We start from the raw sequence: 11,256 nt of genomic DNA, 5'->3' as shown, positions 1-11,256 counted from the left end.
ATTTGAGTTGAATTACTGAAATAAATGAACTTTTCCACGACATTCTAATTTATTGAGATGCACCTGTATGTAATTGTTATCAGCTGTGAAAGCTATGGAGTAATACATCTAACACTTGTGTCACCGTGGGTTGGAATTCCACCTGTTTAAAGGGTTAGTTCACCCAAAAATGAAAATTAGTTTCAAACGTAATAAACACTTTTCTCTCACTTCCGCTGACTGTCATACACTGAAGCAGGTCCGGCTGATGACGCAGCACGTATGCGCAACGCGCGCGCCTCTGAGGTATGCTAGTCTCGCGAGTTTGTTTATAGGAGCAAAGGAAGCAAAGTTTCCTTACTTTAGCAAAGGAAAACCAGTCTCCTCTTGGTTTATATCGAAATCCTCCGACATTTTTCTTTGCAAATCCTAGGTTTGTATTTCTAATTAGTGACCGGTGTTTTGTTTTGTTCTCTCTCCGCATTCGTCACTAATCACCCAACGCCGCGCGTCTTACGTCATCCGCCGGAACGGCTTCAGTGTATGACAGTCAGCGGAAGTGAGAGAAAAGTGTTTATTACATTTGAAATATGGATATTTTTCTTACAAAAACACATGTATTCACATGCCTTTATTCATCCCCCGGAGCCGTCTGCGGCACGTTTTATTATGAATGCGCGAGCTTTATTTGACGACTTGTGGACTGTTCAACTGCAACACCCGCTGACTGCAATGATAGAGCTTGGAATAGCCAGGACAATTTTTAATATAACTCCAACTGGATTCGTCTGAAAGAAGAAAGTCATATACACCTAGGATGCTTCGAGGGTAAGTAAAACACAAGCTAATTTTCATTTTTGGGTGAACTAACCCTTTAAGGGGCGACTAGTAAGTCAGTGTTTGGTACAGTGGGCGAGTGGGTGAGCAGACTCATATCCTTTTCTCACACCACCAAGTCAGGCCACACATATCTGACTGCACATTCACCAGGCCAGTGAGAAATACCGGTGGACTCACACATACACACTGACAGAGATCAAACATAGGCCTATCAAAGGACTCACCTCGCGCAGAAAACACGGCTGCCAGCACTCGTGGCTGAATCCAATAAATAACTCACAGCCACAAGAACATTACTCATCAAGAGAACAAAAAGTGTCCCCCATAAACACACAGTTCTGGTCTAAATTATGACTGTGGCTTTGGCTCCTCCCACTGTGGTCAGTGTGTTTGTAATGACCTTAAGGCAGAGCGGTCAGAAGCATGATTGACTGGCATTCTTGCTTAGGAATGGTGGTATGACCAAATCCCTGGTATGAGTAGTTATATATGACAATATGTCATGATACAGCTACTGTTTTGCTGAATATTCAGTGAAAAAAGGCTTAAAAACAAATAAAAATATGGTGATCATCAGCTACTAAATTAAATACTTTACAACTGAAGTCTTTACAACCTGATTGGACGTAAACCAACAGATCAGATTATTCAAAAGAAGTGAATCATATGTCTGACATTAGTGTCAAATATTAATTCAATTTTATTATTACAAATATTAATCAATACTATCAAATGGATAGTTCAGTAGGAGCCACATTCAAAGACACTGTAAAATAGCCAGTCAAAAGACCACACATTAGTTGAATTTTATCCATTAATTAAGTCCGACACTGTTCACACTGAAAACTTGAGATTAAAAATCTTAATGTAAACATGAAAGTAAACATTTAAATTTATCAATAAAGTTCTATGTTGAAATTTTTGAAGAAAAAAAAGGAGAAGACAAAATGTACGGAAATATTTAAGATTCTGCATTATTTCTACATCACTAATCAAATAAGTACAACCCCAATTCCAGAAAAGTTGGAACGTTTTGTAAAATGTAATAAAATCGAGAATATGTAATTTGTTAATTCTCTATAACTTTTATTTAATTGACAAAAGTACAAAGAAAAGATTGCCAAAGTTTTCACTGACCAACGTAAATGTACTGTATTTTGTAAATAAAAACACATTTTGATTTTGTTGGCTGCAACACACTCCAAAAAAGTTGGGACAGAGGCAAAATAAAAGTGAAAAGGTTATAGAATATCCAAATTAAACTGTTTTGAAACTGTTCACAGTAAGCAGGTGAATGGGTAATAGGTGAGGGTATCATGTTTGGATATAAAAGGAGCATCTCGATCTTTGCAAGCAAAGCTGGATCATGGCTCATCACTTTGTGCCAAATTTCATGAGAGAAGGGTCAAACAAGTAAAAAAATCTAATTTCTCAATGAAAAATCGCAAAGAATTGAGGTCTTTCACCAACTACCATACATAAAGATTCAGGGAATCCAGAGAAAACACAGTACATGTAGGGCAAGGCAGGAAACCTCAGTTGAATGTGCATGACCTTTGAGCCCTCAGATGGCATTGCATAAGAAACCGTCATGCTGCGATGTTAATATAATATAACCACATGGGCTCAGGTGTACTTCGGAAAACCACTGTCACTTAACACAATCTTCCGCTGCATCAATAAATGTAACTTGAATCTCTTTTACTCTAGGAGAAAGCTATACATTAATTCTATGCAGTGATGCTGCAGGGTTCTCTGGGCCAGAGCTCATCTCAGATAGTCAAAAAGACAGTGAAAGTGTGTGCTGTGGTCAGATGAGTCCACATTTCAACCTGTTTCTGGGTAAAAAGGACGTTGAGTTCTCAGTCCCAAAGACCAAAGGGACCTAGGGGGTCTGAATACTTTCCGTACCCACTGTATACTGCCATCAAGATGACATCTTTCATGGGAAGTCCATGGTTATTGGATCAAGACAATACCGGGTCTCATTCTGCATGTGCTACAACAGCGTGGTTCCGTAGACACATGTGGATGTGACTCGATGTGAGCAGATCTGTCTCCTATTGAAAATATATGGCCCATCATGAAAAGGAGAATCAGACAACAATGACTATGGACTGTTGAGCAGCTGAAGTCTTGTATCAAGCGAGACTGGGCTTGCAAAACTTTGAAAATTAGCATCCATAATTCGCAGATGATTAAAACGTGTAATTAAAAGGAAAGGTGAATTCACACAGTGTTAAACATGCCTCTGTCCCAACTTTTTTGGAGTGCGTTGTAGCCATCAAAATTCATTTATATTTACAAAATAAAATTAAGTTGGCCAATGAAAACATTGGAAATGTCTTTCTTTGTACTTTAGTCAATTAAAAAAATGTGAAGGACAAATATAAAAATAACATTCTTGATTTTATGGCATTTCACAAAACGTCCCAACTTTTCTGGAACTGGGGTTGTACATTAGTGACATTGATCATGTGAACATCTTTGCAGCTGTGCTATTTTAGTACTTATTTAGTACTAATTTAGTATAGTAGTCTATTGCCACAATCATAAAAAAATAAAATGGAATGCTTAAGTGCTGCTTAAGCAGCAACTAGCTTAATTTTTATTTTTCAATATTTCATTTTATTTCAGTTGACATTTATTTCAGGTATTCACTCAAATTGTTAAACTGATAATATATTTTGTCATTTAAAAAAATAGTAATTTAATTAGAAAAATATAAAATTCTTCAAAAGTGGACCCCACTGTACATCCACTGTATAAACGCTTTAGTTTTACCATCATATTGCCCAGTCCTAATCCCACTCATCGCTAAAAAAGCAGGAAATTCTAAAACACACACACACACACCTATGGCGGGAAAAGAAATAAAACATGATCCAGTCAATAGACAGTTCAGTGTGAGGCAACGCTACAACTGAGCTGTCACTGCAAAAACCACAGCCTAATTATACACTGTGTGTGTATGCATGTGTGTGGTGACCCTCAGCTCTGAGTCAAACAGCGATCCAGTCTCTCTTCATGTCTAGCTTTCACAGTTCTCTCTCCCGTAACAAACCCTAGAAGCAGCACAGGGGCCTGGCTTCAGTACATACATGTGACTGAATCACGATGTCACATGCATGCTAGTTCTGACGGAGCTTGTTTACACTGGCTAAATTTAGCAGGACACTGAATGTAAAAATGTTTCGCACCTGTGTGAAGAAGTTCTCCCTGTACCCGTGCACCTCAAACAGCTCCATCTGTAGTCTGGCTGTGAGGGCAGAGTTTTAGATGAGTGTCAGCAAGCTAAAAACAGACATAAGAGAGAATGCTAGATGCGACTGTTACCTCTACTTAGGACAGCTCCGTTCTCCTGATAGTCCTGTATCTCTGCGTCCTTCCGAGCCAGAAGAGCAGCTAGATCCTCCACTTGCCGCTGCAGGACTCTACTCACTGCCAGCAGGGGGCGCACCAGGTGCCTGCACACCTGATTCACAAGCAGAAACGTACTGTGTATTTGATACATCGATTTTTAAGGCCTCGAGTCTACAAATCTACTTTATGCCTTCTGCCTTTTGGTTGTTAGTTTGTACTTTTTTTTCAACAAGTAAAAAGCATTTTATTATAATTCTAAAAATGTTCACCTTCAAGATGTGTCTTTTTGATGAAAAATATTTAATGATTTTCATAAAGTAAATGTAGAATAACTTTTATATTGTTAGTAATATTTTAAGATGAACACTTGCTGGACTGAAGCTACTTGGGTGACAAATTTATTATTTTTGAAAATCTTGTTAAAATTTGAGTATCAAAAATGATCCATCAGGCTTTTGAGGAACACTTATTATATCCTCCCATCATTGTACTGCATTGCACTATATGTTTTGACCTCGCAATAAAACCTACAGAGCTCTGATAAAACTAAGCATTTAAATATAATCTTACTAAAACATATTTTTGGTAGATATAGAGTGACAACTGATATTTATATGCATTTTATGTATGTATTCTATTGTACTTTTATAAAATATCTCACTGATTTACATTACAAGGTAGCAGAATTTCATCTTTTGGCAATATAAATATTAGCAACTGCACCAAATTGAATATTTTTGCTATTTTTTCTCCTGTATCATACAATATGAGCCATAAAACCATGTATCAAATATGATACTCAATGAAAACACATCAGCAAACGTTATATCCATCTATCCATTTGTTTAAAAAAACTGCTTCATTTCAAAACAATTACAGTTTTCTGACTATTATTTCATGTCAGGCTTCACAGGGTTAAAAGAATAGATTAAATGTTTCAAACACATTTGAAACCATGTTACATCACAGCTGCAGACATTATTTTATCAGATAAGGTTCATACCACGCCAACAGGTGTTGTGGTGCAGCGAAACTCCCAGTAGAATGGCAACCCAGCCAGCTCACTTTTGAGTTTGACTGTTAGATTGTCACCATGCTGTTCAAGAGTAACGTGTGCAGTAGAAATCTGATCATCATCTTCACTGGAGAAACAAGGCCGTGCCACAGAACATAGATGAGAGAAGAAAGCTTGTGTAGGAGCCCTCAGACACTTATTCAGATCCTTTCTTACAGAGGAAGAGAGGAAAAAGAGAAGAAATCAGTATGAAATGTTGACAGGCTAAGAATTCCCCTTAGAACTGAATATTGTGGTGATACAATCCTATATACTATAGTACTGAGAAACATTTCATTCTTATCTGCTTTGCACATTTCAGTGATTTTAGTTGAACGGAAATACATTGTCTTGAGTGTGTTTTGTCTCCTCAGTGTTTCATGTTAAAGAATATAAGGAATTTATAAGATCCAATAAAGCTCCAATTTAAGTATTTAATTAAAATCACTTCAACTAGATAGCAGCAGTGTTGTACGTTCTTGCCTGTGCTCGACTCTGGATGTCATCTGCGGTCATTTCTTCTTCCCACACAGTGTTCAGGTCATTCAGCAGAACCCGGTACTGTGTGTCACCGAACCAGGCTTTGGCCAGTAGATCAAAACCACCAATATTCACTGGCACCCATGGGAGAGCAAATAGGCCTGTTTCCATTTCCCCACAGCACACTTTACACAATCTACTTCAAATAAACAATAACATGTTTATGCACACCCACAAGTTAATACATGAGTGGTTTCTCATTACTACTCTTATATCAATGTATGTTTTCTAAAAACAAATGATGAAAAGATGAAATATATTACTTTAAACATTTTGAAATGAGATAAAACAGATTTCTCCGTTACAAAACACTTCACCTGAAACAGTTCACGTTACCACAGTTACTATAGTAACGTTATAATCACGGTACATTTTCTAAGGTTTCCGCAATTCTTAATGATAAGTTCGATATAATATATCATTCTTGCATTCGTGTCAGAATGTCTGACGAGCCTTGCGCAAACCTAGACAAACCATGATTATGAAACTATTTTGTTTCTATTATTTAACGCGTAACAGGTGCACTTCTTTCGATATGCATAAAAAAATGACAGAGGGTCAAATAAATAGTTCAGATAGACATTTAATTACATAACGAATTTTAAAAAACGTTTTAAATGTTTCATGGGTGAAGAATTTACCAGTATCTACTCACCAACAAGGGGCCGTTTCGACTGACGCATTTGTAAAAACAAACGGGGATTAAAACGTTCCGTGAGGAGGAATAGTTCCGTTACTAGACGCCTTCGGTATTAAGGAGGTTATAAGTAAAACAAAACAAAATATTTATTATCCAGCGTCTTTATTGAGACATTCATAAGCAAAACATTCACAAGCCTCTGAAAGGGCTGTAATATTGTGTAAGAGACCAAGAGCTGCTCTAAACACCACATCTTTTTATAATAATCTGTCTTCTGATTCTTTCTGTTGGAGAATGTGGCAGGTTTCTTTTTAAGTTGACGTTTCTTTCTGTGAAAGTGGAGTCATAGGTTAAAAGGGTAGTGATTACATATGAAAAAAACTTTCATTTGTGTGTTTACAGGGTTACATACCACAGGACTGAACTTGCTGATGTGTTTGGTTGCTTTTCTGATTCCAAGTTGTTTGTTGTCCAGGGGGATTCAGGCTCCTGTCTCATAACCAGTTTCTCCAGAAACTGAACAACATCTTGCTTCGTCTCACATTTTTCTAGAGTTTTATAAAGCTTGCGCAACCTGGGGGCACCACAAAAGGGGGATCTGAAGAGTCATTGCACAGCTCTTTTTAAAACATTGTGAATAGTGTAAAATGACTGTCAAACAAAAATGTAATAAAAAGAAAATGCATATGACTATGCACAGTATTCTGATGCATATATACATAATGAATTTTGTTGGCAAAACAGCAAAAACATATGATATTGACAATGCTGTGTCTTAACATTTATGCCACATATATTATCTTGTTTATTTAACTTTTGTATAAAATAAGGTAAAATAATTTTTACCCCCACATCTTAAAATACAAATTAAACGTGTGAAGATTTTCAGAAATTAATGGGGAAAAAGAAGGCATGCTAATAAAGAAGAAATATTAGAAAGATTCTGTAAGTGAATAATTATAAATTGTTACGCACACACATACACACAAACACAAAAAAAAAAATCTCTGCACATTTTTTATTTTATTATTTATAGCAGCTCTGGAGAAAACAGTGATGTCATCATCAGCTCACTTCAGTCCTTATCCAATAGTGACCGTGCAATTATATTGCCTTATATTAAGTGTCCCCAACTAAGCAAGCCAAAAGGCGACAGTGGCAAGGAACCCAAACTCCATCAGTAAGAGAAATGGAGAAAAAAACCTTGGGAGAAACCAGGCTCAGTCGGGGAGGCCAGTTCTCCTCTGGCCAGATGGGCCAACATGTTGTGGCTTAATTCCAGGCTGCATCACAAGTCAGAAATTTGGATTGATATCATTCAGAATTTATTTGTTTTTTTTGCACTAGGGATAGAATAGGCTTAGATTTTTTTTTTGCACTAAGGATAGGATAGGCTTAATTTTTTTCATTTTAATTTAATTTTCATTTACTATTTTATTTAATTTATTTGCACTCAGCATAGGATAGGCTTAGGACTTTTTTTTGCACTAGAGATAGGATTAGAATTTTATTTAATTTTTTTTTTTTAAATACGCTTAGGGTTTTTTTTTTCTCTCTATTTTTTGGTCTTCGCTAGGGTTCTATTTCCTTTTTTTCTGCACTATGGGAGAAAGCAACCTTCAGTGGCCGGTTACCAACAATATAGCCATTCATTAATGATACAGCTATAATGGCATCATTAATCGAGGAATATGAAACAAATCCATAACCCATGCTCTGGCTGTTGTTCATAATAACCTTTGCACTGGTCACATATCCAAACACAGAAAACAGGGAGCACAGCTCCTCACTGCCCAAGCTGTATGGCAGGTTTGATATATAAAGACTGTTGTCTTTCTTTTTGCAGCATTTGGAATTGGCATTTTGGTTCGCCTGGCGTTCCTCGTAGGGCTTGTAATGGCATATAGAAACTAGATGGTCATTTAGCAGCATACCATCTAGCTTCTTAATTGCCAATTCAGCACCCTCTGGTGTGGCATAATGGACAAAACCATAGCCTTTAGGTTGACCATTACTGTCGCAGACCACTCGGCTGGAAAGAACTTCCCCAAAGCATGAGAAAGTGTCATATAGAGCAAGGTCATCGATGTCTCTTGCTAAGCCCTTAATAATTATATTTCCAATTCCACTTTTTCTCAAAGTGGAATCGTGTTGAGCCCACATCATTCGCATGGGTTTGCCCAAGAGCTCAGAAAAAATCAAAGTATCTAGGGCATTTTCTGCATTGTGACGGTGTGCAAAAGTAACAAAGCCAAACCCACGAGAGAGGTTGGTTGCTCTGTCTCTGCACACTTTCACAAAACAGACTGGTCCAAATGGGAGGAAGATTGAAAGCAGCACCTGTTCGGTTACATGTGGGTGCAAATTACCCACAAACAAAGGGCCCGACTGGTCTCTTTCACCTTTAACCTCACCTAAACCATAGCACGTGGTCATTTTGACTGTCTCTGAAAGAAGATTTTTGTCAGAAAGCTCTTGGTCCAAAGCTAACCGCTGTGTGGAACTCACAATGGCTGAGTACAAATCGCAAATGCCAAGTAAAAATCACTGTCGCAACTGTTGTATCTGCAAGGGAATGCCTTAGTCAGATGCATCAGTCAGAAATGACTTAGAATCTGACAGTTTTGCTCCTTTTATAGGCGGAACATTCTAAAATTCCAAATTATGACATCATCATGTGACATCCTCTTAGCTACATTCCTGAACAGTAAAACACAATTAAAGCTATTTTGGTCTGATTTTAGACATTAATATTAAGTCATAAACATTAATTATAGCAAAATAAATCAAACTAATGCCCTACATGTATGAGATAAAATGAGTACATTAAAGCTATGGTATTTAAATGCAACAACAGAGTTTAATAAAAGTTCAGTCAGTTTGAACCAGTATTAGCTTTTATTTTTAAGTTTTTATTTTACTTTAAGGTTTTAATTTTTAGTGATTTTGTTATGTGCTTCTGTCATTTTTATTATTTTTCAAATATTTGTATTTCAGTTTTAGTCATTTTAATTATTTAACTTGTTATTATTTACAATTTTTGTTTACATTTAAATTTTCATTAAATATTTATATTTTATTTATTTATTTATTATTTCAGCTTTATTTAAATTATCTTTTCTTTTTTTTTTATATTTTCTCTTTTAATTTTAGGTAACAATACAGGTTTGATAATCTGTGGTTCCAGTTTATTATGTAATTCAAGTTTCAAGTAATTTTGTTATGTGCTTTTGCAATTTTTTATTATTTTTTAATATTTCTATTTAGCTTTAATTGTAATTCTATTTAATAATGTTGTTTTTAGAGTTTTCATCAAATGTTTACATTTTATTGTATTTCAGCTTTATTTCATTTACAAAAAAAAATTAAAAAAAATGATAACAAACACTCTCTTTCAGCACCAATGTAATCACATTACACTGACACTGACCATGAGTAAACGGCATGAGAGCAGTATTTATCAAAAGGATAAAACATTAATTCATATTTTAAGAATTATTTGATTATTTAAACTTTTGATTTTTATTTTCAGACGGATTTGGAAAATGCCTTCTTTTGTCATCATTTCATTGTGTTGACAGTTTAAAAAAAAACTATTAGGTGTCACTATAGGTTGGAATAACATGAGGTTCAGTAAATAATTAGAGAATAAGTATTTCTGGGTGAACTATTTATTTACTGAGGTTACTATTAACACAGTGTAGCCTATGACATTAGAAAAATTAATATTGAATTAAACATTAAAATATAGTTCTCACCTGCCTCTCTTCTCTATTTGGTTCATAAGATCGCTGGGATCTCTGCCTCCTTCGCTGTCTCTTTGAATCAAATGAGAAATAATGTCTGACTGAGTGGTTTTTTCATTACTGAAAGAGAAGAAAAAAGAAGCACGTTTAGTGGCTCACATGAAAAATCAGTCATTTGACAATGCTTATTTTAGGAGGGAATCTCACTAGTCAGGATCTTGGAGGTAGTCAGGTGAAGGACACCGGGGAAAAAGTGATTTTTCCACTTGTTCCTCTACAGTCCTTTCAGGATGCTTCACCTAAAGAAAAACCACAACACCATTATGATCAGTTTATCATTCTAAAATGCTTATGCCTAACTGATCATAAAGAGCTTATACATAGAACATTACAGCATTCTTAAGTAATATTACTGACCTGATGAGAGTGTCCATAACCAAATGACCCATATGTTATGGCCATCTCAACATCTAACTTGCAAACAACCTACAATCATACAGAAAATCATATCTTCTCTCTCACACGTGAACCCAACAAGGCACTTTCCTAGATTTGACTGTAGTTTTTAAAATCATTAGATATCAGGCTTTTGTAGTGAGAACTCTTTGATATGTTAGATAAACAATTATGAGCCATAAAATGTACATAGCACAAAAGGTGGGCAGTTAGTTATACATTATCTTGGGATAAATCTGCAAACCTGTTACCAGTTATGTACCAATTATATAGTTCTGAATTATACTTCTCATACATTTACTTTTATTTTGTTTCGTTCAATGTTTAATTGTTAGGAATTACACTTAATATTGCTAAGCCTAAAAAATTAATTGAAAAAGGATATACTGTATAGTCAATACTTAATTTGATATTCTTAGATTGATAATTAACATTTTCTGAAGGTTTAGCACTTCCTATCAAAGACTAAAAATTATGAAGTTAAAAAAAGAAACAAGTCATTATGGTGCATTTAGAACATAGACAGAGTGAACTTAAATTTCATGCCAAATGTAAGTGTTGTTTTTTACACACACACACACACACACACACACACACACACACACACACACACACACACACACACACACACACACACA

At 35.7% G+C, this 11,256-nt stretch overlaps 3 protein-coding genes across 3 annotated transcripts in view; all 3 read right to left on the bottom strand.

Annotated features, from left to right (window-relative positions):
* Window positions 1–5,906, bottom strand: part of LOC107678183 (non-homologous end-joining factor 1-like) — a 13,563-nt gene extending 7,657 nt beyond the window's left edge. Inside the window, exons 1-4 of the mRNA XM_016473363.1 lie at window positions 5,720–5,906; window positions 5,186–5,404; window positions 4,156–4,294; window positions 4,020–4,078 (exon numbers count right to left, since the gene is read on the bottom strand). Of these exons, the coding sequence (XP_016328849.1) occupies window positions 4,020–4,078; window positions 4,156–4,294; window positions 5,186–5,404; window positions 5,720–5,887 (585 nt within the window). The 5' untranslated portion in view covers window positions 5,888–5,906. The remainder of the gene's footprint in view (window positions 1–4,019; window positions 4,079–4,155; window positions 4,295–5,185; window positions 5,405–5,719) is intronic.
* Window positions 5,907–7,988: 2,082 nt separating this feature from the next.
* LOC107678169 (polyadenylate-binding protein 1-like 2) lies at window positions 7,989–8,852 on the bottom strand. The gene has a single exon (XM_016473347.1). The coding sequence runs from the start codon at window positions 8,850–8,852 to the stop codon at window positions 7,989–7,991; it is 864 nt and encodes a 287-aa protein (XP_016328833.1).
* Window positions 8,853–10,170: 1,318 nt separating this feature from the next.
* Window positions 10,171–11,256, bottom strand: part of c2cd6 (C2 calcium dependent domain containing 6) — a 3,658-nt gene continuing 2,572 nt past the window's right edge. Inside the window, exons 7-9 of the mRNA XM_016473346.1 lie at window positions 10,580–10,648; window positions 10,370–10,461; window positions 10,171–10,282 (exon numbers count right to left, since the gene is read on the bottom strand). Of these exons, the coding sequence (XP_016328832.1) occupies window positions 10,171–10,282; window positions 10,370–10,461; window positions 10,580–10,648 (273 nt within the window). The remainder of the gene's footprint in view (window positions 10,283–10,369; window positions 10,462–10,579; window positions 10,649–11,256) is intronic.

This window comes from Sinocyclocheilus anshuiensis, unplaced genomic scaffold (genome assembly GCF_001515605.1).
Source record: "Sinocyclocheilus anshuiensis isolate Anshui unplaced genomic scaffold, SAMN03320099.WGS_v1.1 scaffold648, whole genome shotgun sequence".
Lineage (NCBI taxonomy): Eukaryota > Metazoa > Chordata > Actinopteri > Cypriniformes > Cyprinidae > Sinocyclocheilus > Sinocyclocheilus anshuiensis.
The sequence above is the reverse complement of the archived record's forward strand: the minus strand, read 5'-3'. Positions and strand labels throughout refer to the sequence as shown.